This window comes from Rhinopithecus roxellana, chromosome 19 (assembly GCF_007565055.1).
Source record: "Rhinopithecus roxellana isolate Shanxi Qingling chromosome 19, ASM756505v1, whole genome shotgun sequence".
NCBI lineage: Eukaryota > Metazoa > Chordata > Mammalia > Primates > Cercopithecidae > Rhinopithecus > Rhinopithecus roxellana.
This window is the reverse complement of record NC_044567.1, coordinates 39,513,549-39,541,125: the sequence shown is the minus strand read 5'-3', so window position 1 is coordinate 39,541,125 and position 27,577 is coordinate 39,513,549. Positions and strand designations below refer to the sequence as shown.

At 59.8% G+C, this 27,577-nt stretch overlaps 3 protein-coding genes across 15 annotated transcripts; all 3 read right to left on the bottom strand.

Moving 5' to 3' along the window:
- Positions 1–135: 135 nt before the first annotated feature.
- Positions 136–6,717, bottom strand: SIRT7 (sirtuin 7). Its single transcript, XM_010354321.2, has 10 exons — positions 6,560–6,717; positions 6,351–6,488; positions 6,134–6,238; positions 3,780–3,850; positions 3,609–3,681; positions 2,795–2,893; positions 2,485–2,721; positions 2,282–2,362; positions 1,969–2,075; positions 136–809 (listed from the first exon to the last, which is right to left on the bottom strand). Exons 1-10 carry the CDS (start codon positions 6,713–6,715, stop codon positions 611–613), a joined length of 1,266 nt encoding a protein of 421 aa, XP_010352623.2. The 5' UTR covers positions 6,716–6,717; the 3' UTR covers positions 136–610.
- A 73-nt stretch (positions 6,718–6,790) lies between these two features.
- MAFG (MAF bZIP transcription factor G) lies at positions 6,791–15,994 on the bottom strand. 3 transcript variants are annotated; one of them, XM_030923714.1, is made up of 3 exons: positions 15,792–15,994; positions 11,775–11,839; positions 6,791–11,682 (listed from the first exon to the last, which is right to left on the bottom strand). In XM_030923714.1, the coding sequence occupies exons 2-3, from the start codon at positions 11,808–11,810 to the stop codon at positions 11,230–11,232; spliced, it is 489 nt and encodes a 162-aa protein (XP_030779574.1). In that variant the 5' UTR covers positions 11,811–11,839; positions 15,792–15,994; the 3' UTR covers positions 6,791–11,229. The 3 variants fall into 3 exon arrangements, with proteins under 3 accessions (XP_030779574.1, XP_030779572.1, XP_010352625.1); XM_030923712.1 differs by lacking the exon at positions 15,792–15,994 and adding an exon at positions 12,528–13,468; XM_010354323.2 differs by lacking the exon at positions 15,792–15,994 and adding an exon at positions 11,961–12,515.
- A 4,423-nt stretch (positions 15,995–20,417) lies between these two features.
- Positions 20,418–25,304, bottom strand: PYCR1 (pyrroline-5-carboxylate reductase 1). 11 transcript variants are annotated; one of them, XM_030923547.1, is made up of 9 exons: positions 25,178–25,304; positions 24,433–24,559; positions 24,130–24,200; positions 23,356–23,535; positions 22,947–23,168; positions 22,678–22,770; positions 22,351–22,514; positions 21,334–21,403; positions 20,418–20,819 (listed from the first exon to the last, which is right to left on the bottom strand). In XM_030923547.1, the coding sequence occupies exons 2-9, from the start codon at positions 24,497–24,499 to the stop codon at positions 20,688–20,690; spliced, it is 999 nt and encodes a 332-aa protein (XP_030779407.1). In that variant the 5' UTR covers positions 24,500–24,559; positions 25,178–25,304; the 3' UTR covers positions 20,418–20,687. The 11 variants fall into 11 exon arrangements, with proteins under 11 accessions (XP_030779407.1, XP_030779409.1, XP_010352626.2 ...); XM_030923549.1 differs by lacking the exon at positions 25,178–25,304 and adding an exon at positions 24,898–24,960 and having other exon boundaries at positions 23,356–23,532; XM_010354324.2 differs by lacking the exon at positions 25,178–25,304 and adding an exon at positions 24,893–24,959.
- Between the last annotated feature and the right edge of the window lie 2,273 nt (positions 25,305–27,577).

Below are 27,577 nucleotides of genomic sequence, written 5' to 3'. Positions count from 1 at the left end.
TTTCTCTTAGTTATTTTTTGGCACAATCATCTAGTTGTCCCTTCTCCAACCAAGGCGGTTTTAAGCCAGGACCGCGCTGCCAGGCAGCAGACCTGAGCCCGGGGAGCCCGCGCCGACCACTTGGGGACACTGGAAACCAGTGCAGAAACGTTTAATAGAAATAAAAAGGTCTGCATAGAGCCGAGGCTCGGAGCCACCCCTCTGCCGCACGTCCAGTACGGAGAGGGTTCTATAAAGTTTTCACACTTTTTCATTAAGAAGTAGTAGAAATAGGGTGAGGCCCTGAGACTGGCCTGGTGAGTGAGGAAAGGCCGCTGGGCGCTTCCACTCTGCCGGCCGGGGCTGAAATAACCCGTGATCCGTTCTCACAGAAAGGTGCGGCTGCCACCTCTTGACATAGAGGCCGGATGGGCAGGTGTCCTCGATGGCCAAGTCGTATCAGGGGACAACCGCAGCAGTGCAAGGGGCTTCCGCGAGGGCAAATGGCTAAAAATGTCACGGTGAAAACGTCATCCCCAAAGAGTTCTCACTAGACCCGTGGGGACAACCCAGCCTTCACCGTGACACTGGCCATCTGCAAAGTGCCAACTGTTCTTCATGGAGCACCAGGTTACGTCACTTTCTTCCTTTTTGTGCGTTTTGTGCAGCCCCTGCCAAACCAGCCCCCTAGGATGGGGGCCGAGCTAAGTGGTCCACCCCGGTCCCCAGGTGGGGCTTCCTCTCTGCTTCTGCACAGCGACTTCCGACTGTGGCTGCCTTCTTCGCCAGCACGCAGGGGAGTCGCCAGTGAGAAAATGGGATCCTGCCACCTGCCAAAAAGGGAAAGCGGCATCAGGAGGGCCTGGGAGCCTCTCACAGCCACACCCGCCCCAGCTCGGGAAAGCTGCCTGCGGTCCCTGCCTTCCCATCCCCTTCCCGCCCGTGTCAACTGCGGCTGAGCTCTGGTTGGTGGCAGCTTCATTGTTATCAAGCTGCAGAACGGATGCGGGAGAGGTCACCTCTTAGGTGGTGACTCAAAGGTCAGCACCCACACTAGCTTGGTCTCCTCAGAACTCCGTGTCCTCGTCCACCACTGAGCGGCGTGTACACACAGGACAGGGCAGCAGTGGCCCCAGGGCTGCCTGCGTCTCCAGGGATGAGTCACTAGCAACTCTGGGCCCCACCTTCCATTTGTACCGCCAGGGGCAGGTGAACCAGACCCTCTCCCCCTTCCCAGCTGACTAGGGAGGCGTGGCCTACAGACGACACCGTGAAGAAAGCATGTGTCTGACTGAGATGCAGAACCACAGATCATAACTTAAGATACAGATACGCACTGATAAGGAAAATGAGCTAAGTTAATGTAAAAAAAAATACAGTACACGATAGCCCACATCACAGAACACCACACACATAACATACAAGAAGTGCCAGGCCCAGAAGGTGAAGGGATCCTTAATTTCTTGAACCCTTTGATTAAAAGAAGTTATTGATTTCCCCTATAAGACCCTGAAAATTCACAGAGAAAGAGAGTGTAAACTTTTTACTCAATACATACACCAAGTCTAAATTATCACAAATTCTGTATTAAGGCACAGTCTGTTTAAGCTTTCCCAAAGTACGCCAACTCCCAAAACCAAGCACACAGATTCTGTCTGGCCAGAGCTGCCGAGTGCCCGTCCCCTCGAGATGCTTCCCACCAGGCATCTTGGAGAGCTCCATGGGAAGGCCTGGAGCAGGAGCACGTGGGCAGAATCCCTCTCCCCGCGGGGACTGTGTGTGCCACATCAGCCAGGGCAGGAGTGGCACATGCAGGGTCTCCGCCAACCACTGAGGTCAGGCCCTCTGGAGACCACCACGCTTCAGTCATGCCTCAGACACCACTGCAAACGCCTCAGAGCTTCCTCCACGCTCAGCTCACGAGAGAAGACAGACAAGGCCCAGCACACACAGGTGCAGGGAAGCGGGCTGCTGCAATGGATCACTCACCTGCTGTAGGCGGGGATCTCCAAGCCCAGCTCGGCCATGAGGAGCCGCATGACATCATCACACTTCCCGTGTAGCTTCAGAGCAGCCCAGTCATCCTTCGGGGTCCACTGAGGACAGGGAAAGCCGAGTGAGAGTAAAAGCAGCCCAACCCTTCCTGGTGGCCTGTCAGCCTCGGCCCCTGTGGGCTCGGTCAGTGCTCCCTGAGCACCCACGGGGGCCCTATCAGACCGCCCTGGTGCATGGGTGTGGGGTGTATCCGGCTCTGCGTTCTAAGACCCAGGTCTAATGATGTGGCTCTCAGAACCCAAGTTACCTGCAAGTTCACAATGTAGAGTTTCGGCCGCCGGCTAGGGGGCTTGGTCATGCACCAGAGGCGTGGATACTTCTTTAGAACCTGCGGAAACAGACACACACAGCACACACACAGGGGACAAGTTTGTAGAGTGCTGGGCAACAGAGCCGGACACCCTTGGGCAGGCAGGGGCTCGGCTCATTCCTGGTGTCATCGGCACGTACCTTCAGGCTAGACCCTAGACACAGGATGGTATCTGCTCTGCTGGCAGCCTCAGTTGCCGCTTCCCAGTTCAGAGGCTGCCCCAACGTCCCCCTCTCTCCAAAGTGCACAATGGTGTCCCGGAGCTGGGTCCCACACTTGTGGCAGGTCCGGCCTGTCTGGTGTCTGTGGAGGGCGGTGCGTTCCGTCACATCGAACACTCGCACGTACTCCCTGTTGGGAACGCAGGAGGTGCAGACCTGGAGGCAAGAGGGCACAGTGAGTGGGACCCGCCTGCCCGTGGAGACCCTGGGTCACCGCAGGACTGCTCACTTCAATGTACATGTTCCCGTGGAGCTCTGAGATGGCCGTGCGCGGCAGCCCACTTCTCAGATGGAGCCCGTCACAGTTCTGAGACACCACATGCTGCACCTGGAAGGCAGAACGGGTGGTGATGGGGAGGTCAGTACTCAGCCACAGCGAGGCTGTTATGAGCCCAGCTGATGGCTCCCAAGACCAGGGGTAGCTCCGACCCTGCAGAGAACCTTAGAAAGTAAAACACACAACAGGTCCAACTACCAGGACTCAAGAGGGCCGATGGTGGGGAGGGGCGGGGCTATGTCCTTCCTCCAACCCTGATGCACCTGGAGTGGCTGGGAGGGCAAGAGGCTGCACTGTCAAGGCAAGGATGGGAAGTGGCTCAGGGCTTTGGCAAGGGCCACTCCACCCCGGATCCATGCTCTCTTGGGTCATGACGTTTCAGGTGCCTGGGGACCTAGGTAGGTCGACCCTACACCCCCTTGGTTGAGGGTGTTCAGCAGAAGGTCCCCAGAGATGTCCTATAAGCCTCCCCTGTGACTAGGATGGCTTCTGAGGTCCACAGAAAAATGCAATGGAATCACAAAGGGGAAAGGCCACCAGCAGCTCTGAGGCTGAGGCTGGCTATGGATGGGAAGGTTCAGAGGGGGCACTCCCCTTCTGTTCTGGAGAGGAAGCATGGGAGAATCAAATCTGGGGCCTAACCCACTTGGTGGGTGGTCATGATGGGAGTCAACTGGCAGACGGAGGGAGGATGCAGTTGCCCACTGGGCACCAAGCTGCTCTGCCTGTGTCCCAGGCAAGTGTACCAGCCACCCAGGGCTCTTACCAGCTTCTGCTCATGCAAACGAGTGATGCTCATGTGGGTGAGGGTTGGCTCGGCCTCACTCAGGTCAGCAGCACTGCCAGGCAGAAAGGAAGGCAAGGTGAGGACACCCGGAGCTCAGGCCCATGCTGCCTCTGCTCAGCCTATGTGGGAGGCTGCACCTGGCCCACTTACCTCACGCTTCTCCCTTTCTGAAGCAGTGTCCACACTCCATTAGGGCCCCTGTAGTCTGGGATAGATGCTGCCTGCATGTCGAGAAAAAAAGTAAGCCAAGTCAAAAGGCACCACCGTAGGTACTGGCAGAATTCCCAGAAACGGGAAGCCATTGTCGCTCCTGCCACATTCCAGGCCGGCCTGCATGTTGGCATCTATTCATTCCACAGGCTGACCTGCTTGAGCCCATATGAAGTGCACCCCAATTCGGCTCCTCCCTTCTACCTGGACTTCTGTTTCCCGCCTGGCCTGGCTCATCCTTCCAGGCTGCACACAGCCCTACCTGTCCCCGGACGCCTCTCTGGCACCGAGCACAAAGCTGGGCTCTGTGGCACGTGTCCTCCACACTGCAGGGGAAGACTAGTCACATTCTTAAGTGCCCCCAGGGCCGAGCCCACGGCTCACACATTTAGCAAAAGGTGAATCCCTAGGTGGGGGCAGGCAACTGTCCATTCTCACGTCCCAGTGTGACTGTTCCTGCTCCACCTTAACAAAGGCAGAATAGGCCGGGCGCGGTGGCTCATGCCTGTAATCCCAGCACTGTGGGAGGCCCAGGTGGGTGGATCACAAGGTCAGGAGATCGAGACCATCCTGGCTAACACGGTGAAACCCCATCTCTACTAAAAATACAAAAAATTAGCTGGACGTGGTGGTGGGCACCTGTAGTCCCAGCTACTTGGGAGGCTGAGGCAGGAGAATGGCGTGAACCCGGGAGGCGGAGCTTGCAGTGAGCTGAGATTGTGCCACTGCACCCCAGCCTGGGTGACAGAGCAAGACTCCGTCTCAAAAAAAAAAATACAAACAAACAAACAAACAAACAAACAAAAAAAGGCAGAACAACTTCTCCAGATGAGATAAGCATCTAACTTTCCAGGATTTCAATCCTGTGAAACAAACTGAGGCCCCGAGAGGGCCCAGAAGATATGCCAGGATCAGGTGTCTTCCGTTCCCTTTTGGGGACTCCTGACTCCTGCTTAAACTCAGAAAAATGCACCATCCCCTGGCAGTGGTTTGGACAGTCACATTCAAGATGGAAACCTCAGTTACACTCAGATGAAATCCACAAGCTGCATGTGCTTCTAGTTGCCATTGGAAGCTCCACAAGAGGTCACATGACTGTTACATAATTACATGACTGGACCTTTTTTTTTTTTTTTTGAGACAGAGTTTCACTCTTTCGCTCAGGCTGGAGCACAGTGGCATGATCTAGGCTCACTGCAACCTCCGCCTTCCAGTTTCAAGTGATTTTCCTGCCTCAGCCACCCGAGTAGCCGGGATTGCAGGTGTCTGCCACCACGCCCGGCTAATTTTTGTATTTTTAGTAGAGACAAGGTTTCACCATGTTGGCCAGGCTGTTCTTGAACCACTGACCTCATGATCTGCCCACCTTGGCCTCCCAAAGTGCTGGGATTACAGGCATGAGCCACCGCGCCCAGCATGACTGGACTTTTACATGCGACTTGTGGAGGGAGGAGACCAAACACCAGGGCTCCAGGTATTTGAGTCACCAGTGAACTCCCTTTCTGCATTCTTCCTGCTAAGCCTCTGCTCTTCTTTGCTTGGAGTGCCTCATTCCCACCTTCTCCTGTAAATCTCACCCATCCATCCTTCAAGGCCCAATCAAGGCTACCTCCCACAAAAAGCCAACCCAGGTAGGTTTCCCAACTCAAAGAGCACATAGTGTGTGTCTGGGTTTGTTCTAGTGACCCAGCACAGCCAGCTTTACATTATGGTTATTTGTTCACATACCTGATTCTTCTCACCTAAAGGATTCCTGAGAACAGAAATCACCTGGCGTTCAGATCTGCTACGCCTACGCATGACCACCACTTCACACTCACCCATCGGATCAGATGGACGACGTGCCAGCTACACTTTCAAAGCTAGTGATGTCCCACAGCCCAGGATAATTTGTCAGTGAAACTTCTCAAAACACAATGCAATTCTCTCCTTCACCTGGTGTATTCCGGCTTTTCCTGTGTCACTTTCTACTTATCTTCCCTCAACATGGAGAGAACGCAGTGGAGAATCACGACAGCTTTGGGCTTAGCTCTGTCCACACAACCTGGGGGTGACTGCGAGCAGTCGGCTCCTACACCCCATTCGTATCTCTGCTACACCACATTCGTATCTCTGTTTTTAACTGGCTGTACCACAAACCAAGCGTTTAAAAAGCGTTTACCTTAGGTAGGTTTTGGTCATTTCGTGTTTCTCTAAGAAAGGGAAAAAACCTTAAAGCTGCTTTAAAGGCGAGTTTTTCGCGATTACTGGAGCGCCTACTCCGTCCTGGGGTCCGCCCCCGCCTCCCTCCCTACCGTGCTGATTCCCGCGCCTGTGTAGACGACCAAGTATTTGGCGTTCCGGACGGCGCTGGCCAGCTCCCGGACTTTCCCTCGCAGCTCCTCCGGGTCGTCGCACACCTGCCAAGACGCCAGGGTGGTCACCGCCCCGGGCCGCCCCACCCGGGACCGCCCGTCGCCCTGGCTGCTCCCGAAACCGGGGGCGCCCGCGGCCGCCGCGCGCGGAACTCGCCTCCTCCTGCCGCCGCTTCAGGCCCTCGCGCCGCCGGCTCCGGCCCTGCAGCTCCGTTACCAGGTCCGCGCTCTCGGCCAGCAGCCGGCCCTCCTCGGCGCTGCGCTCCGCCGCCGCCTTTCTCAGGATGCGCGACACCTGCGGGCAGGCGGGCGGTGAGCGGCGGCGCGGGCCGGGCATAGCCGGACTGGGGAGCGATGGCTGCGTACCTGGCGGAGGCGCTCCCTCTGCTGCTCCTCCCGCAACCTCCGGACCCGCTCCGCCGCTTTGCGTTCCGAGCGGCTTAGACCCCCGGCTGCCATCGCTCCCCTGGAGACCCGCTCTTCCGCTTCCGCCTCACACGGCAGGCCGCGCTCAGGGCGCATGCGCAAGACAGGCCCCGCCCCCACCCACCTCTTCCGGCTCCGCCCGCCGCGTCGCCCCAAAGAAGCACCTGCCAGTCTCTTTAAAAGGTTTATTGATCATATACAAAATAAAGAAAACCTTATATATCACAAACATACACTATGTACAGCAATAAATACCCGGGGGGCCAGGCCCAGTGCTGCCCCTCCTGGACAATAATTTAGCAATAAATACTGCGCTGGGCAGGGGTGGGGCACCAAGGCCACTGCCCTGCCCGAGGTCAGGCCCCTGCCAGCCCTACACGAAGTGTGAGCGCTCGGGCCTCACCCCGCATCCAAACCCCAGCCCCTCCTCACTTAGATCTTTAATAATCTCCATCCCACCCCAGCACATCCCGGGGTCTTCCCCCCCCCACACACAACCTCCCCTGGCTAGACCTAGGCAGGGCTGGCAGGGGGACTGATCAATTCTGCTTGGACCCACCTCTCAGTGCCAGGAGAGCAACAGGGCTGGACACACGGGCAGCCCTTGTCCTGTTGCCAGGAGAAGGCTTTCTGTGCCCACTCCCGTTTGGTTAAAGGCTTCAGGGACTAGCAGATTGAGGGGTGGGAAGAAGGGCAGGGATGGGACCCAAGGTTTGCTGGAGGGTCAAAGCCCAACTGGGGTCACCAAGAACAGGGAGGTCTCACAGTTTATCGGGGACACACTCTAGCTCAGACTCAAGGGACACCCATGGTATCAAAGCTGCTGCTCCAGGGGCAGGGTGGAAATGTGTGGGACTGGCCCAGCAGGTACGGCACACACCCAGGACACAGGCCAGAGGCAGGACAGGCATCAGTCTCAGACATGCCCTGCCTCTGTGCGGCACTGATTATGTACTTCACTCTCCCGACCTGCTCCAAGGCCAGACAGCCAACAGGAAGGCAAAAATACACCAAAAAGAATTATTCAGTGGCTTCTGGGGGGAAAATCGTTAATGTGTTGGTTCCTTTCACCAAACCACAGCCTAAAAAAGTAACTCACAAGATCCCAGAGCGGAAACGGTGCAGCAGGCCACAGCTCAGACTTTCCAGATGTGGATGGGAGCTTTGGCCAAGTGGCCACTCCAGAGGGAGGCAGCAGGGACAACATGGGACCTGACCATCGTCCCAAAGCAGGCTGCAGCCGCTCAGGGCCGTGGGCCGGGCCCTGACCACCGGTCAGAAGTGTGCACGCATATCTGAAACGTGCACCGAGAGCCAAAGCCCCAGCAACACCAGCACCACCCGGAGCAGCAGCCGGGGCCTCACTCTCCCGGTGGGAGCTGACTTGTCCCTGCTGGGTATTCCTCTGAAAGCCGAGTGTCCATGTTAGGATAGAGGAGGAGTTGGGGCAAAGTCAAGGTGGAAGGGAAGACATATATCACGGTTTACTTGGCGGACAAGTTTGAGAGACCTGGCCTTGGCCAAAGCCCTCGATTCGCTGTGTCAGAAAAACTGAGGTGAGAAGAGACCACCACCCTCTCAGTAGGAAAGCGGGATTAACAGAGATCAGAAGGACAGCACATTCACATCTGCACATGAACACAGCATCTATGTCAGGAAATCCAGGGGAAGGGGAAGAGGGGCAGAGTGGCTCCACAGGGCTGGCCTGACAGGGGATAGGAACACTCCCCTAGACCCAAGGAAGTCGCTCCAAATCCAAAGCTCTTGAAAGGAGGTATGGCCTCGCAACTCCAGAAGCCTCTTCTGCCAACGCACCCAGGACCTGCACCTCCCATTCAGCACCTGCACCTCCCATTCAGTACGCGCTGACCCTTACACCCTCCTCTTTCGCACTCCCTTTGCCTCCAGGTCTGCAGCCTGGCAGAGGTGCTCAAAATGGAGGGCTACCTGCAGCCAGGACAAAAGTGGGGGCCGCACAAGGACAGGGAGGGCCTGTTTATCCCTGCTCCAAGGCAGATCATGACGTTTTCTTTATGGATACTTATGATTCCAACTAACGCCTGGATTCTACTTAGACAAGATCAGACTGAGGGGAGGGGGATGAAGTCACTAAATGACATGAATCAACAGCCAAAATTTCCATTTTCAGGCTGACCCAGGGAGAAACAGGACTTGTCTCTGAATGCCTAGAGCAAAGAAAAGCTCATTAAGATGACAAGGGGTTGATGGTACATCCCTGTTCCCATCTCATGGGCACACCAGGCCAAACTCTTGGATCAAAATCCCACCACCCACAGGGTTAAGCCCTGTCAGGCCAGTTTTTCATCTTACCAGCCCCCATTTGTGTGCTTTACAGGAGTCTGGGCCCCACAGAGAAGAAACCAGCAGCCCTGGTGAAAGGTCAAGACCCACAGGGCTGCAGCCTCTTAGAGGTGGGTGGGGCACCCGTCCCCGTCATATGCCTGTAAGGAGCCTCCTGAGCCCAGCCGGGAAGGGCAGCAGCCTCTTAGAGGTGGGTGGGGCACCCGTCCCCGTCATATGCCTGTAAGGAGCCTCCTGAGCCCAGCCGGGAAGGGCAGCAGCCTCTGGCGAGGAACTGGGAGCAGGAGGCAGGTTGGGCCCCCAGAGGGAGGCACCTCCAGCAGAAGCCAAGCAGCTGATCCCTGGAAGACACAGATCGCAAAGGGAGGCAGAAGGCAGGCCCAAAGCCAAGAGCTGCCAGCGTGGACCAGTGGAGAAGAGGGACAAGACCGGCCCTGGAGACTGTAGCCCTTGTCTGCACTGGTGGACACTCCCAAGGCTCTCAGAGTGAGGCAGGGACAAGGAAGAAAGGGTTGCCCCTGGTGGGCCCCCAACCACTCTGCCTGGAAGCACCACCCGCAGCACGGAAACACCTCAGGGATCAAGTAGGCGGTGAAACCTGCAGCCCACGGTGCGGGCCCCTGGGGTTCCCTGGCTGAGGCCCCACATGAAGCCTATAGGAACAAAACTGAGGCCAGAGAATGCTTGGCCACAGCCCTGCGGCCACCCACAGTGACTCCTTGGTCCCTGCAACACCACCACCCAAGGCCAGAGGTGGTAGGTGTGGAGCAGTGTGGGGGGGCCCCAAGGGGCCCCCAGTTTCAGCTACCTGGCCACCAGATCAGCCCAAGCCCTAGACACAGATGTAGCCAAGGCTCAGTCGGAGGGGAGTGTGACAGAACCCCACATCTCACCTCCTAGGGACCAGGAGCTGGTGGTGGGCACAGACTCCTTGAGTTCTGACGCAGCAGGTGCCACCTGGCACCCCAGCCCAGGTCCGGCAAGCCAGCAGAAGCAAAAGCACAACTAAACCCAAAAAACGAACACGGGAAAACAGACACAAGAAGTGACACCCACAGGTCAAAGGTCACCAGAAGCACCAGCACTTTACCGCTGCACAAAACCTCACCAGGCACGGACGACACCACGGCACCGGCAAGAGACGGAAGCAGGAAGGGCAGAGGAGTAAGTCACTTTCGGTACAATTGCAAAAGATATCAAAGAGGACGGCCTTCTGGTCGGCTCACGGCTTGGCTTTTTTTTTTTTTTGTCTTTTTTTAAACTAAGTTTTATAAATAATGTCTGATAACTCTGTGTATATAAAAACTAAACTCCAACAGCCACAAAGAGTTGTCCGTAAGTTTACAAGAAAGGGATTTTTTTTTGTTTTTTTTTTTTCTTTTTTTTTTTAACTAGCAAAGTTTCTATTATACTTTCTTCCCTTTTCCATTTATATGGTCAAATTGTCTTCTTGCTTGTTTTTTTTTTTTCTAAAAGACAGTTTTATAAATACTCTGCAGCTCTTTTTTCTTTAACTTTTAAACATATAATTAATTTAATAACTTTGTAAAAGGAACTTCTCTCTTTTAAATAAAGGGCTATATAACCACACAAATAGGTCATGTAAACAGTGACACGGGACCCATCGCAGGGCACACTGGACTCACCCTCACGTAAGTGCACAGCCAGCGATTTGGTCTTGTTCAGTGCAACGGGTCAGGCCTGAGCGCACAGCCCTTGGCCCCAACTGCACGCCCCCAGCACCACTGTGCCCAGGCTGGTGGTCCACCCATCAGGGCCTTCAAGGCTGCCCTACTCTCAGAGCAGAGCCCATCTCTTTGTGCTGGGCTAAGCTGAGCTGCCCTCCTGGGGCTAAAGAGAGTGAATCCTTTCCAGCCCACAAGCCTGTGGCCACTCGGGAGTGGAGGGCACACTGGAACCCTCACTGCTTGGGGACACGTGAGGCCCAGCGTGCCTTCTCCTTCTCTTTCCCGCAACTCTCTCAAGTCCATTCCCACAGCACCAACTCTGGACTCCAAGACTGCATGGCCCTGGTACAAAAGGGGTTGGGGCGACCCCACGTCACCGCCGAACTGACCAATCCCAACATACAAAACACACGACGACAATGACGAGATCAAAGGGGCTCAGCCCGGCGCCCCTGGGGTACAGGTTGTGCTTTGCAGGGAAGAGAGAAGGGCGGGGAAGAGAGGGAGGAAAGAGAAGAGAAGGAAACAGAGGGACAGGGCAGCCGAATTAGCCATGTGCCTAGTGGCCCCGCAAAGACCCGCCTGGGCAGACGCGCGTCCCTACGATCGGGCATCCGTCTTGGACTTTACTATTGTGATGACGCTGGTGGCGGCCACCTTGCCTGGGACGAGGGGCCCCAGGCCGGCGGCAAGGGGGCCCCGGGCTGGTGCCACGGGGCTGCGGGCCACCGTCCGGGCGAAGGTCTGCAGCGCCTCGTACTTGGAGCGCAGTGCGTCGAGCTCCAGCTTCATGCTGGCGTTCTCCGAGGCCAGCTTCTCCACCTCCTGCTGCAGCTCCGCCTTTTGCTTCTCCAGCTCCTCCTTCTGCGTCACCCGCTTCACGCGGCAGCTGGCAGCGTAGCCACGGTTCTTGAGCGTGCGCCGGCGCTGCTTCAGCTGGACGATCTCCTCCTTGGACAGGCCACGCAGGTGCTGGTTCAGCTCCCGCACCGACATGGTCACCAGCTCCTCATCCGTCAGGCTGGTGCCATTCTCACCCGGCTCCCGCTTCACCTGGGGCACAGTGCACAGGGTCACAGGCCAAGCGGGCATGCCCACTGTGCCCCCCAACCCCAGGCCTGAAGGCTCCTCCCCTGCCCACTCACCTTCAAGGCCTTGTTTCCTTTATTGGGGGTCGTCATAACCCGGGGGCACAGCGAGCAGGCGCTCTCTGCAAGACATGGAGCAGAGGTCATTACCCTGGAGACCACCCTCGCCTCCCACCCCAGTTCACAGAGCCCTTGCCGCACAGTCCACCCCAGCCTGCTGCCCAGGTGCCCAGCCCCCAATACCTGATCGGAGGCAGCCCTTGGCCTCTCCCAGGCTAGGCTGAGCTGCTTCCTGTCCACCCTACCCTCAGAGAACCAGGTGGGAGGTCAGGAAGGTCTGATGGGAGAAGGGAAACTGAAGGCTGTTAGGGAGGCAGGCGCAAGACAAGGGGCGGGGGAGAGATTAGAAGGAATAAGACGCGGGAGAGGCAGGCCTAGAAGGAAGCCGGGAGCTTTAAAAATAACCCCAGCACTGCCCCAGAGCACGGCTGTTCCTGGCGAGTCACGCTGACTCAGCACATTGCCTCCCGCTCCCCCGCCGCGTCCGCACTCCCTGGGCCCGCCAGCCAACAGCGCCCCAGGAGAGCCGCAGCCGAGCTGCTGGGGGCCAGAAAGGCCAGCCTGACCAATAGCAGGTGAGGGCCAGCCAGTGACCCTGTGCGTGCATCTTTCCAGGGTCCTACCTCCTACAACCACTTCCCCTGAGCTGGCCTGGGACAAAGCCCCCTGCTCCCTGGGTGCACAGGGGCCCCACTGGGGACCTAGCCAGAGAGGAGGCTGAGGGAACCTCGAGTCTCCCAGTCTCCTAACTTTGAGAAGCTGAGGGTGGGCCGTCCATCTAGCTCTGGTCTGTTGGCAGGACTGACCAGGGAGTTCCCCCACCTTCCAGGTGGCAGGCCATCAGCTGGGAGGAGCCTGGCCCGAGGCCCCTCTGGCCCTCCCAGTCTGCCTCCTCCACTGATGGAGTAACCATCCTGTGGCTTTGGGTTGCAGGAAGCAGCCCCTGCCCCACCCCATCCAGGCTATTTCACAAGGGTTCCCACAGTGAGCCACCCTGGGGCCTGCCCAACTGAAGGCTGGCGGAGTCAGCCCCTCCGAGTGGCAGCCTGCTCTCTGGTCCCTGCCCCGGGTCAATTCCCACAGGGTCAGGGAGCAAAAACAAAAGTGCTGGGGAGGCTGGACTAAACAATCAACTCTCACCCACTCGGGTCCCTCCAGCACTCCACTCTCACTTTCTTGCTAAGGACATTTCTGTGCACCTCATCCCAGAAACCCATCTGGGATTCCCAGCTCAGTCCAGCTCCCGCCAGACCCTTGGGCATGGTGGACCCCACCCCATGCTCCATCCCCCACTTTCCAGGTTTGATGCAGACAGATGGGAGTCTCCTCTAGCCAGGAGCATTTCAGGAAATTATGGGCTGGGGGGCTTCTTACTCTCACCAGGGTCAAGACGCCACCTCACTCAGCCTTGGACCAGGAGGTGAGGCTGCAAGCCCAGAGCAGGGAGGGGAAGCCAAAGACCCCTCTCCACAGTCAAGCCAGCTGAGAAGCAAGGTCCCAAGACTCCAGCCACTGGATTCTTCCAGATAAAGGATGGGGAAGACCTGAGCTGGAGGTCAGAAGGCCCACAGGAGCTCTTTCCTATACATCTGGCAGGACACTGCCCCAGGAGACAGGCCCCCAGCCTTGAGTCAGGGTGCAGGGACACTGCCCTGGCCCCAGCTTCTCCCACCCCCATCGCCCCCACCCCTGCTGCTAAGCATAATGACAGCGGTGACTTCCTGAAGAGATCACACGGAAAAGTGCCTCCTCGACAGATTTTGCCCTCCGCAGAAGGCCTGAACTCAGCACAAGTGCAACCCATCGCCTCCTAATCAAAGGTGTGCCTGGGGTGGGGGAGGGGCAGGCCTGAGCACAGCCAGTGCTTCCAGGCTCCTGGCCTGGCCTCTGGCAAACCGGGATACACAGACACACAGGCAGAGCAGAGACAGCCTCAGGAGCTGGGCTCAGAGGGACGATGCAGGGATCCCAGGAGCTGAACTGAGGAGAAGCTGCCCCAACCCCAGTCCTCCTCCAGCCCTCAAGGCTGGCCAGAGCTGGGTCCTGTCACACACCCTCTGCTCCCGCAAAAGCTAAGCCCACCTCACACAGGAGGCACAGATGGTCAAGGCTCCGCAACCTGCCAGGGTACCTGGTCCACCCATTCACACTGAGAGCCAGGAAATGGAGAGAGATTTGGGAGCTCCGTCTCCTTTGGCTAAACTAGAAACTCCCGTGCCTGAACAAAGACAGCCCCACTCGGCTGTACAGCCCAGTGGCCGAAACTCCCTGGCACTCATGGTTTCTGCTCTATAAGCTCTCAGCTTGTGAAAGTCACTCTTTGAACAGAATCTAAAACTTAGTTTCCACTGATGCATAAGTGACTGAGAAGATGCCCATAAACGCCCCTCCAGGACCCTGAAATTTTCCCAGGGCATCAAACTCTAGGTCAAAGGTCAGCTGAAGCATTGAAACATCTGGAATCTATAAGCCCCAGGCTCACTGAGAGTGGAACTGTGTTTGTGTGCATGTGTGTGTGCATGCGCGGGGATGTGGAGGGAGGATCACTGAGGGCAAACCACAAAGTAGCCTAACCCAGCCATAAACTCCTGGGCAAAGGAAGTCTACCTTCGTGAATTTCCACACACCCAAGGAAAGGTGGCTCTGGCCACATCGCCCCCAGGCTGCCACTTTCTAAGCGTCCTGCGCCAGGCCAGACACCCAGCAGGGCCACTCTCTTTGCTGACTTCACACAACACTGAGACCCCACTTCAGGTAGGGGCAACTCTGGGGTGATTGGGTGCTGCGTTCTGCCACCCTGTGCCATCCACACCAGCCCATCTGCTGCACCCCAAGGCTAGGCACCCTGAAGCTCCCACCACCTACAGTCTCAACCCAGACTCCAGCGCCAGCTGGGGAGAGAGGCAGGGCTGCTTCCTTCCCCTTGCTGTTTCCTGGTAGAGCTGCCCCTGCTTCCTCCCCACCCAACCCACTGTCACCCAGGGCTTGGTACACACACCGCTCTTTCTCCCAGGGCCTCGATCTCTAGCCAGGGGCTGTCCAACCAGGCCAGTCCCAGGGAAAGCTGACTTTCCCTTTGGCTAGCTCGGCCCACCGAAGCTCCTCCCCTCCCTCACTCAGGGAACTATTTCCCAGTTTGGGAAACTGCTCCAGACGTGGGACCACGACCAGCTGCCGGAAAAGAGCCGCCTGGGAAGGGGTGGACCGCCCGGGGCTTCACCTTTGACCCCGGGAGAGCACCTGCAGCGAGCCACCCCCACTTCCTCTTCAAGCACCCCTGCCTTCAACTGGATCGCTCCGCGCTCACTTAAACAGGCACCCCAAGGCGCCGGGCCTGGCCCCCTCCCACATCCCCAAGGCTCCCTCCCACCTCCCGCTGGCGGCCTTTTAGTCCCCGAGGCCCCTCGCTCCAATCCCCTCCGATATCAGCTTGAGCACCGAGTGACCTCATGCTGATGACTCAGCAAGTCTCCCTCCGGGCTCTGGCACGCGACTGACGGAACTCGAGCCCGAGCCAGGGGCAAGGTCTTCCCCGCAGTCCCCCACCGCCGCCCCTCCTCCCGGGCTCGTCGCGGACCCTCGCGCCCGGGGAGCGCTGACGCGGCCACCTGATGAATCAGCAGCTGCGGGCCGGGCCGCCGGGCCCTGGCGCGGACCCCCGGGTGCCTCACTCGACCCCACCCTTTCCTCCCGCCGTCCGGTGCCCCTCCCTCCAGGACGCCCGGGTCTCCGAGTCCGCTCCGCACTCGCCCGGCTCCGCGGGTTCGCCGCCGCCCGCGGCCCACCCCCAGCACCCAGGCGGCAGGGGCAGGAGCTGGCTCCTGACCGCTGGGGAAATCGAGGCACGGACCGCCAGCAGGGTGCGCGGCAGACCCGAAACCAGCGGCCCCCGCCACCGGGCCTCCAGCCGCCCGCCTAGCTCCGGGAGGAGCCCAACCCGCGCGCCTTCTCGGCCCCCGCCGCCCCCGCCGCGCCGCCCCCGCCGCCCGGGCCCGCCGCCGCCGCCGCACTCACCACACTGCGGGCCCGGCGGGCCGAGGCCGGGACGGGGCGGGGCCGCGCGCGCTCCGAGGCCACGCGGGGCAGGGACCGGCGCGAGGGGTCCGGGCCCGGGGCTCGGGGGACTCGCCGCCTCCGCGGGCCGGGCCGAGCGCGCTGGGAAGGCCGGGCCGGACCAGGCTCAGGATCCACCGCCGCCGCCGCCGCCGCTCCACAGACGTCACATGATGTTTGGTCACGTGGGCTCCATTCATGAAGCGGCGACGCGACCGGCCGGCGCTTAAAGGGGAAGGCGCGGCGGCGGGAGGGCAAACTGCGCATGCGCAACCCGCGCGCCGTTGTCCCTGGCAACACTGGCTGCGCCAGCCCAGGTCGGCGTCTCACGGGTCCCCACCCCCAGCTCCCGGCGTCCTGCAGCCTGAGCCGGCCTCGTCTGGCTCCTGCGCCCGCCCTCCAGGGCCCCTGCCCAAGCTCGCAGACGCCGGCGGCGTTCTCCAGCTCGAGTGCCCGGGCTAGGGCAGGTTCTGAGTGGTGGCGGCGCTGGCCTGGGCCCTGCCACGCAGAGGCGCTCTTGCGTCAGGACGGCGCCGCCGGGGTCCCGCGATTCCAACTCGGGGGTCCCGGAGAGGCGCGGGGCGGGAACGGCCTGGCAGCTCCCAGCAAGGGGCGATCCCCCCCGCCCCGCAGCAGACCCCGAGCTGCCCGGGCCCCTCCTGCGCCACGTGTGCCCAGAGCTCCGCCCGGGGAAGACTTCGCTGCTTGTTGGAGATGCCCAGCGGCAGGGGTCGAGGACTCAGGAGGAAGGGAAACGGGGGATCCCGTGTCTGGACTTTCTCCTCCACCCTCTTCCCTTCGCAGCTGTAAAGCCGGGGAGGGGAAGGGTGGCCGCCCCGCCAGCAGGTGAGCGGGGAGGAAGGGGCGGGGACAGGCTGTGGGGTCTTCCTGGGCTCCGTCCGTGAATGATGCAGGTGGACAGAGGCCGGCCCCGGAGTCCCGAAGCCGTGCGGTGTAAGGCTCAGAAGCGTCCCTCCGCCCGTCCCTGCCAGACCCCAGGAAGTCCTCCCAGCCCCACAGCACGTTGTCGCCATGTGCGCTGTGGGGCTGCGTGTGGTTCTTATGGTGCTGTCCTTGGTCGTCGGGGTCGTGCACCCCCTGCTCTGGGCACAGCCCGAGTCTCACAGGCTCTGGGGGCATGATATGGTCTTGGCGTGGCTTCCGAGGCCTCAACCTTAGTGTACAAAACAGCACACGGGGCCCTGAGGCCGGGAGTGCAGCCCCGCCTCCTGCCTCTCCTCCCTGCTCCGGTCCTCATCCTACCACACCACACTGGGCTGGCTCGGGGAGGGCGCCCTGAGCTGCTAGGCATCCTGCTCCGCGGGAGTGTGCAGTCATGCATTGCTAGGCTGTGAGGGCTGGGTCCACACAGCGGGGACCTGGGGGGCCCCCGAGTCTCCTCAGGACCCGCCCTAGATGCCACATAGCGGGAGCTGGAGCCACGGTGCTGTCAGGAGCCAGGGGTGCCTGGCCCTGGGGCTGGCAGCCCCCACCCCATGGCAGACACTCACCAGGTTGTCCCCACTCACTCCCGCACCCCGACTCCTGCTCACAGGGTCGAGCCCGCTCTCATTTGCACCCTCGGCGCCGACTTGGAACGGATTTATGAATCGTCCTCACTGTGGTGCTGTCTTCTACTCCTGGGAAGGAGCCTCACTCCCCCTCCCCCGCCCCCGCACTGACATAGAGATGGGTGGGATGGGCTGACGAGGACACTCGGGGACTGCCCAGGCTCTTTTGCTGTCCATCACCCCAGAATCTTCTTGCGGTGGGTGGGGTCCCAGGTCATCTGCAGAGTACCAGACAGTGGCTTGTAGAAAAGGTGTTGAGGGAGGGGAGGTGCCTCGTGGAAACAGCCCAAGCCAAACTCCCAGGACCTGTCTCCTCGTCATCCTTGAGAGCCCAAGGTGTTCCATGGTCAGTGAGGGCCGGCACTGGCTCTGCACGAAGATCTCCTCACCTCCCCAGTGGCTCCTGGCCAGCTCCCCACAGACAGCCCGGGGCACTTGTCCCTGGAAATGGTGGTGCAGCCAAGCTTGGGCCAAAGCCCACGAGGGTACCAGAACCACAAAAGGCTACTCTACTGAGAGGGATACTGTGAGAGAGGTCCACGGGTTTCCAAGCATTCCTCTCACTCCACACAGTCATCTCCATGACCAGCTTTAAGTGCCACCTTGAGGCCTGACTCCCCAATTGGACTTTGCTGCACCTCCAGGAGCTCACTTCCCATCACAGCCGGACTCCTCCCTCCCGCAGGCACCTCCCCAGCATCCTCCTGCCCCAGGCTACACCTTCTGTGGGACTGACCTTAAGACCCCATCGGTTCCTCCTGGGAGCAGCAGGTCTCAACCAGATGCTGCCAGGAGGCAGGTGCTAGCGTCCACACCCAGACATGGGTCCAGTCCAGCCCCACTCTCCCTGGTCTCCAGGCAGGGCCCTCCCAGGGTGGACATTTCCCATCTCCGCCTGGCCAGGGGCTGTTCTGGAGCCTGAGCCTGTCCTGCACAAGTACCATGGACAGGGGTCAGCCGGGCACTGAAGAGGAGTGGCACAATGGGCAGGGCAAGGGCCCCAGCTGGCAAGCTGGAGTCAGGGCAATTCCAACCAAGAAACGGTGGCAGGCCAGCTGTGGTGTCTCACGCCTGTCATCCCAGCACTTTGGGAGGCAGTGGGGGAATCGCTTGAGCCCGGGAGTTTGAGACCAGCATTGGCAACATAGAGATACCCTATCACTACAAAAAAAAAAAAAAAAAAAAAAATGGGCATGGTGGTGCACACCTGTTGTCCCAGCTACTCAGGAGGCTGAGGTGGGAGGATTGCTTGTGCCCAACGGTTGCAGGCTGCAGTGAGCTGTGATCGTACGACCACTCCAGCCTGGGCGACAGAGAACCTATCTCTAAAAAAACGAGTAAAATAAAATGAACGATAAACTGGGGCAGAAGCTGAGCCAAGCAGAGGCGGGCAGCTCTTCCTCCAGGGCCCACCTGGCTTGCTAGGGACTCACTCCAAACTGCTTGATTTTTGGAGGGGGCTTTACAGAACTGAGAGGTGTCAGAGCTGCTGGTGACAGGAGCAGGGAAACCACCATCCAGCCAGCCCACAGGGCCCCATGTAGGGTTCCTCTGCCTGGAAGCATTTCGATGCTTCCTAGCAGGATTCTTGGGTCCTTGGCCCCCAGAGCCATCTCCCTCCTCGACCTGCTGCAGACCCACATAAAACGTGATGCTGCTTGGCTTGGGTCTGTCCTCACACTCTGTGGCTTCCTGGGTGTCTGCCTCCCCACAGCCTGCCTCATGTACCTCCCCAGACTTCTCATGCATGTCAGGAGCCTCCTGTGGACTCTGGCTCTGCCTGCCTCTGCCTAATCAGGAGCCCACAGCGGGAAGGCCCCTAGGACCCGCCTGCTGAAGCAAACACCTCCCTGCAAAGCCTCTCTGCACCCCCGCCCCCGCCCCCGCCACCTCCTCACCTCCCCACCTCCCTGTGCTTCCTCTGCGGCCCAAGACCTGTCTGCCTCACTTGAAACCCATGTTGCCTGCTGGCTTTGTGTCCTCAGGGCAGAAGCACCTTTGGCAGCCCCACACCCCTCATCTTGCTCTGCGTCAGCACCTAAGAGTGGCGCTGGCAGGGAAACTGGCTTTGAGGGGAACAGTCGGGGCAGCTTTGGTCCTGGGACAGGCCTGTGGCCTGTGGGACAATCTCTTCTGGGAGCACCTCTGCCCAGGTAGGAGGGATGCCAGGGTCTCCCAGCACTGCCGGGCACTTTGCTGGGGCAGGGGGTGATTCTATTGCTCACAGCCCTGACACAAGGGCATTCCCCGCCCGCTTGATGCCCACATCCACCCACACAGGAGGGGACCTTCAGGGGGGCCTGCAGGGACTCCCGGCCCAGCACTGGCCATCTGTGTCCCCTGCTTAGCTCCTGCACTGCCAGATCCCAGCCAGACAGCAGGCACTCACCCCACCTGCCATCCCCTTTGTTCCTGGGTGTGGTGGGTGCTCAGTTTGTGGGGAGCGGCCAGGACTCTCGCCAGGTGGAGAGTGGCAGTGGAAGATGTACCCATGCCATCTGCCCTGCCGCAGCGTTTCCTTCCTGTTCCCCTGCATGTCTTCCCTCCCTCGGAGGGAAGTGCTGGAGTCTGTCCCCCAAGCGCCCCTCCACATGCCTCATACATAACAAGCATCATTCTGCTGTGGGCCTGTGGGGGCTGTGGAAATGAGTTCCCATGATGAAGTTCCAGAAAGCTGCTCAGCTCTCCTAACCCCTGCACACCCTGACACCCTGCTGCCACCCAGCCCACCTCCCCTCACACAGTGTGCACTGCCTCTGGAGGGAAGGGGGCCTCATCTTGCTGTCTCCATACTCAGTAACTATGTGTTGGTTGAAGGAATCAGAGCATCCCTGGCCCTTGTAACCCAACCCTCAGCAGCTCCTCCAATCCTGTGGGCCTCCTGGGATCCTGGGATGGCTGACTGTATGTGTCCACTTGACTGGCCACAGGGTGCCTGAGTGTTTGGTCAAACATTATTCTGTTTCTGGCGGGGGTGGGGGGGGGTTGCATGAGACTAATGCTTGACTCTGCAGACTTTTTGCATTAGATTACATTGACATTTTAATCAGTAAGGCTCCAAGATGTGGGCAGGCCTTGTGTAATCAGTTGAAGGCCCCACTATTCCATCCACAGTGACCACCCTCCCTGACAGGCAGGGCCTCCCTCCTCATCTGGCAGACAGAAGTCAGGGCACTAGGGGTTGGAGACCAATTTATAAAACTGGAAGGGCCAGGACAGAAGTGATAGCACCCTGCCAGGGAGGTCAGGAGCAGGAGGCGGTGGCCACAGGAAGTTCACCGGCAACTCAAGGAGCCCTTTCCCCAGATGTCTGTGGGATCTGGGTGCTTGGCAGCCAAGAGGGGCTGTGGTCCTTCTCGCTGGACTCGGGATGCATGGACCCTCCGGGCCTTCTCACACGGGAAGGAGAGGTTTCTCCCTGAATGGAGGGCAGGGAGGGGCCAGGAGGGGGTGTGGGATCCCACCTCTGCTGAGCCTTCACAGAGGGGACCCTTGATCTTTGTACTCAGGAAGGAGCCCATGCCAGCTGACACTGGAGTAAGAGTGGGTGAAGACCCTCTGGGCTCCTGAGCGCTAGAGGAAGGTGGTCCTGACATGGTTTGGGAGCAGAGGAGAAAGGAGGTTGAGGTTGGGGAATCCGCCCCTGTTCTGGGCTGGGAAGCACTTGCAGACCACAGAGATTTCCAGTGGGAAGTGACGTGGCCCCTCCCTGGCTATGTCCCTGGCTGGCCCCTGCGCTGATCAGAGCCAGACAGTGGGCCACTATCGGGGAACCCCCTAGTCCCCCTAGTGATGACAGGAGAGAAAGTGGTGGCAGGGTGGTGGTTAGGCAGGACATGTCAATCCTTGCCCACTGGCGCCAGGCTGCGGGGGAGCAGCTTCGTGTGGCCAGAAGGCGACAGAGAGGTCCCTGCAGGGGATTCCAGCTTCACCTTGTCCAGGATGGTCTTCTTGATGGCGGCTGGTGACACCTGCTCCTGGTCAGCCATGGACTGCAGCTCCCTGGAGAGGCAGGGAGAGGTTGGGTTTGGAGCACAAGCGTACACCCAGGAAGAGGGAGCGAAGCCCACAGCTCCCAGTGCCAGTCAGCCCCGGGCAATGCTGTCACCCTTATCTCAGCACCTTTATTCCCCTCTGCCAGCGACACACCCCCACACAGCTGCTGGGCTCCTCTCATCTCACTGGAATCAGCTCAGCATCCCCAAATCTCCCCGCAGCGCCCCCCAGACCTGAGTTCTCATGGCCCCACCACAGGATGTGGGTTTATGTCCGTCTCTCCTGCAGGCTGGAGGTGAGGCCAGGCCCCTCATGTTCCCCTCACTGTTATAGGGTGGCACTCGCAGAGTCTGAGAGTGTCTGGACTGGAGAGTGGGCAGTGTGGCGAGAAGGACGTCCTCACTTGCCCTGCAGACCTGAACTGGGGACAGCAGCTCTCAGCCTGGCTCTGCCTTTGACCAGCTGTGGGATCCCAGGCAAACAGCAAACTGTCTCTCTCCTGCTCTTTCCTTCTTTCACCTTCCATGGAATTTTCCTTGTGCCTGGATGCTGCTGTGTGTCCTGCTGGTCTAACTTAATCCCCCAGCGAGGGCAGGGGGAAGGTGGAACCAGGCACACAGAGGTTTCCTAACGTGCCTGGCCACCCCGCCACCCTACTGGTGTGGCCCCTGGCTCGAATGACGCTCCTGGCTATGACGATGGTGGACCTGTGTGGGGAGCACAGGGCAGAGCATCCGGGTCCCTCTGTGGATGTCCCCTCCTCAGGAAACGGAAGGTGGGGAGGAGCACTGCACACGGTAACCCAGGGAACCTCAGGGCCCCGTGTCCTGCCCAACGCCAGGCTGGAGTTCAATACATATCTGCTGAGTGCGTGAATGAGCCAATGTACGCGAGATGGAGGCCTTGCCATGCAAGGACTGGAGACCAGGGAAGCGGGCAGGGTGGGGGCCCACCGTGTGCGGACGCAGGAGGCCTCCACAGCGTTGATGAGCAGGGAGCGGAAGCCCCCACTCTCCAGCACATGCAAGGCATGGATGGTGGCCCCACCCGGAGAGCTGACGTTGTCCTTGAGCTGGCCTGGGTGCTGTTCTGAGTGCAGCAGCATCTTGGCAGCCCCCTGCAGCCAGAAGAAAGGCTGACGGCTGTGAGCACCCACCTGCCTCCGCAGGGCACTGCCCCAGCCACTGCAGCACCCACTGACTCCCCACTTGGCTCCTCCCAGTGAGGCCCCAGGGCCCTGCAAGGAGTGGCCCCACCAGAGGGTCAGGAAACACACTGACCAGGAGGGCCTGGGCCCCGAGGCGGACTGCCAGGCGCCTTGGAAGTCCCATCTTCACGCCCCCGTCAGCCAGGGCATCCAGGGCTGTGAATGCCTGTGGGGAGAAGGCACCCTGAGCCTCTCTCCTGGGCTTCTCCTTCCCTTCTGGGCAAGCTCCAGTTCCCACAGCCTTGGAGCCCTCCACCGTGGCCCTCCCAGGGGCGCAGGGACAGATGTGCCCTGTGGTCCTGGGAAGTATCCGCCGCTGCCATCTGTCCCCGCAGTCCTCACGTAGGCGGGGCCGCTGCCACTGAGCCCCGTGACAGCATCGATCAGGTCCTCTTCCACCTCTGTGCAGAAGCCCACGCTGCTCAGCAGCTGCTCCAAGAGCCTCCCGTCCTCCACCTGGGCGTGTGTGCCTGTGGCGTACACGGTGGCCCCCTCCTGCACCACGACGGGGGTGTTGGTCATGCAGCGGATGACCCTAGGGGCCGGCCGAAACGCTGACAGCTTCTGGAAGAGAAACCAGTGTGTCTGTCTGGCCTTGGACGCATTGCCTAGATGCACCCACCCCCCAAGCAGCGCCCGAGCTGTCCCAGTGGGCTGGACACTGCAACCCTTTTGCAGATGAACACTGAGGTACTGAGGGCCAGGGCTGCAGACAGCCCCTCTCCACACCCCACTAGGCCTGCAGTGCTACCTTCTCTATGGAGCCGATGGTGACGCCGGCCGCACAGGACACCACGATGTGCCTGTCCTCAATGTGGGTGCCTATCTCATCCAGGATGAAGGGGATGATGTGTGGCTTCACGGCCAGGAAGAGCACATCACTGTGCTGCACCGTCTCCTTGTTGTGGGGTGTCAGCTTCACCCCCATCTTCTGTGGGGGCAACAGGTGGGCTTAGCCTGTTCCTGGGGCTGTCTGCACCCCCACCAAGCCAAGAGCCCCACAGGCAGAAAGGCACAGAGAATGCCAGAGTTGGGGGTGGGCAGGGCTGGGGGCTCAGGGCTCTGACCACCGCCTTGATGACCGTTTCCACCCAGAAATGGAGGAACTCTGTATGGAATGTGTCCCTGTTGCAGACAGAAAAGGAGCCTCCATCCACACCACCACCCTGCCACCAGCCTCAGACTGCCATCCCCCAGACCCCCGCTCTCCACGTGTGAGTGGTGGTCTCAAGCACCCCCTAGATGTGTTCTGTGGCTGCCCGGCTGTGGCACCACCTGCCAGGCCCCCAGAGGACCCCTCGAAACTTTAACTCTGTGCAGGGAGCTCCATTCCAGAGCAACACCCTCCTATTAGCTGTACACACTCTCACCACCCAGGTCCCAAGAGAAATTGGCAGGGCAAGGAGGCAGGGTCCATGAGACTCCAGCCCAGGGCCCCTGCCCTAACTGGGTGGGAGCACTCCTGCATCTCCACGCCCAGCCCCACAGGGACTCAGTCTCCTTTCCCCCTTTCACCTGCACCTACCCTGAGGGCAGAAACCGTGGCCAGGTCCATGTCTGGGGAGCTAGCCATTATCTTGTGGGCAGCCAAGATGCCTGAGAGGGGAAACAGTTCCTCTTCATGGCCAGTTCTGGCTTCACCTCCCTCCCCATCCCCAGGAGGAAGAGTAAGACAGCACAGGTAAAGCCCCAAACACACAGAAGCTGCCCTTTCCCCCAGGATTCAGGTCTTGTGACCCAGCCCCCACCTTCAGCCCCCAGCCCTGCAGAAGTGGAAACGGGCCAGTCTGTCTCACTGGACCTCACCGTCCCCCACCTGGGGACCTACCTGCTGCTGTGAAGCCCTTGACCAGGGCAAAAGCCAGCTGGCCAGCGCCGATGAAGCCCACGCTCATGCTGTCGGGAGACGCCCGGCCCAAAGCCCCCACAGATGGCACCGGCTCTGCGGGATGAGACTGGCAGGATCAAAGCAAGTTAGGAGGGCAGTGCCAGCCTGACCGCTCCTCCCGCAGCCGGGTGCCCACCCGGCTTTCCACTTTGCTGTCCGATGGCCCTGGCCCGCTAACTGCTCCGGATCCCCTAGCCAGAGCGGCGAGGGGTCCCGCACCCACTGCAGGGGTAGAGGCTCCGCAGAGGAAATGACTGGGAAGGGGGAAAAGTACGGGCAGGACCCGGCGCCCCGGAGGTCCCCCGCCCGGGCTCCCACCCCGCCCGGAGCTAGGCTACCGTCGCGCCCCACCCGGCAGCCGCGGCCCACCATTCCCGGAGCCCGACCCCAACCCAGCTACCGTACGCAGATCGTCCCCAACCCTCCGCGCCGCGCCCGCCACGCGGCACCCGCACCCCAGCCCCGCCCCCGTCGCGCCAGCAAATCCGGGCGCGGCCGCCAGGCGCTGGCCAATCAGAGCGCGCGGCGGCGCCAAAGCGGTTGCATCATCCGCGCGCCCCTCCCGCGCCGTCCGCCGGGCCGCGCCGCTCCCGTGCCCTGGGATCCCCGACCCCCGGACGCACAGCCTCTCGGGCTCGCGGTCCCCTGACCCGCGCTCCTCCGGGTCGCGCTTCCTGGGACCTACACGTGGGGTCCGAGGACGCGGGCGGAGGGGGCGGTCCGAGGGGCCCTGCACGCAGGGCTTTGTCTTGGGCCACCCGGACACGGACGCGTCAAGCTGGCGGCCCTGGGCGCGTGGCCGGTACTCTCCGAGAATCAGTCCCTTCTACTGTCATCGAGTTTGGAGAAGCCCGGCTGCACCGCGTTTTCTTTCCTTTTGTGTGTGTGTGTGTGTGCGGGGGCGGGGTTGAAAACAATTTGCTAAGTGGAAATATTTTAAATATAACACTATTTCCGCTGGGCGCGTTGGCTCACTCCTGTAATCCCAGCACTTTGGGAGGCCGAAGTGGGCGGATCACCTGAGGTCAGGAGTTCGAGACCAGCCTGGCCAGCATGGTGAAACCCCATCTCTACTAAGAATACAAAAAATTAGCCGGGTGTGGTGGCAGGCGTCTGTAATCCCAGCTACTTGAGAAGCAGAGGCAGGAGAATCGCTTGAACCCGGGAGGTGGAGGTTGCAGTGAGCCAGGATCGGGCCTCTGCACTCCAGCCTGGGCAACAAGAGTAAGACTCCACCTAAAAAAAAAAAAAAGAAGAAAAGAAGAAAGGAAAAGAAAAGAAAGACATGACATTGCAGCCATGGGTGTTCTAACTGGGCACACAGTGGTGCTCCACTAGCAAATGCAGGACGCCCACCCCATCGTGCCCCCCTCCCATGCGACCCGGAGCATCCTCCAATAGCCAAACATCACGCCTGCCCTGGGTTTTAGGGAAAGTGAAGCTCCAGTCACTTCCCCCTGAGAGCATGCTCAGAGTTCATCTGATTCGGGCTCTGGATAGTCAGGGTCCCTGTCGGTGGCGAGATTAAGGGCGAAGTCAGAAGGGATCACTGGCAGCCCATTCCCCTGCCAGGGGGTGAGAGGAGCTACCTTATTTTTTCTGTGCTGTATCTTAGATGATGACAGGCTATTCTAGCACATCATTTCAGAAGGTCTGGGACGCTCCTGCCACAGCGGCAGGACCACATGTTCTGGCTGTCTGTCTCCCTGTTCCCCCCACTGTAGACATGTAATGACCACCACCAACACTGGGAGGCTGCTCTGTGGTGGCCATGGGAGGAGCATGTCCAGATGGACAGCTCAAACCTGGGGCACAAAGGCTAGCATCGCCATGGTGCTTTGAGAGCCAAGCTTCCAGGCCATTTCAAAATCAGTTTTCCCCAAGTGATAACAACAAGTAACACTTTTACCTAAAAACCCAAATACCCAAAATGGACAGCCCTCTGGGCCGGGGATACACCATCAACAGCATGAACTGAAGGAAGTCTCCAGCCAGACCTCCCAGTCCTGGGTCTCCTCCCCTTCCTTTCTCTCCCTCAGGACCTTTGAGAAGGTGGCAGAAGGCCACCGTACAGGGAGGAAATTGGGAAGTTGGTGACAATTAACTCGTTTCAGAATTCTGGCCAGCAGAAAAAAGGAGAGGAGGCTGGGTCCCCTGCAAGACTGGTGCCCAGGTCTCCCCTGAGTCAGGAGGCAGGTGATCCCTGCACCCCCTCCCCGCCACCCTCAGCCAACGGCAGGCCCCACAGCTGACTGCCCTTGTCTGGGATCTGCCATTGACCCACCCGCTCTGAGTAAAGGACGTCAGCCAGACCCTGTTTGTTGGCTAACGTGAGCAAGACTTCTCCTCAGCAGCCAGCGAGGCCCCTTCCTTATATTCTTTTTTGTTGTTGTTGTTGAGACGGAGTCTCGCTCTGTCGCCCAGGCTGGAGTGCAGTGGCCGGATCTCAGCTCACTGCAAGCTCCGCCTCCCGGGTTCACGCCATTCTCCTGCCTCAGCCTCCCAAGTAGCTGGGACTACAGGCGCCCGCCACCTAGCCCGGCTAGTTTTTTGTATTTTTTTTTTTTTTAGTAGAGACGGGGTTTCACTGTGTTAGCCAGGATGGTCTCGATCTCCTGACCTCGTGATCCGCCCGTCTCGGCCTCCCAAAGTGCTGGGATTACAGGTTTGAGCCACCGCGCCCGGCCCCCTTATATTCTTCATGGCAGCAGCACGGGCCTGGTTGTGGGGACCGCCATCCAAAAGGAGCAACAATGCATCTGTCTATCGCTGTGTCCAGGGCCTCTCAAGACCCCCAGATGGGCATGGGGGAGGAGGTGAGCGCTGCAGGCCTCTGGGAGGGATGGGCATGAGCCACAGGCCTGTCGGAGCCAGGCTGACCTGTCACCCCTCTGAGGCAGAGGACACTACCTGACCCTTCCCCAGGAGGCTGCTCAGACCCTTAGGAGCCCAGCCTGCCGTGACCGCAATCCCAGGCCACTTCTTCCTCAGCCTTCCCCCAGAGCATGCTAGGAGGGGCCGCCAGGAGGGGCAGGTGCCCACGGTCCCCTCAGAAGAGACTGCTGGTCCAGAGGCAGGGTGCATC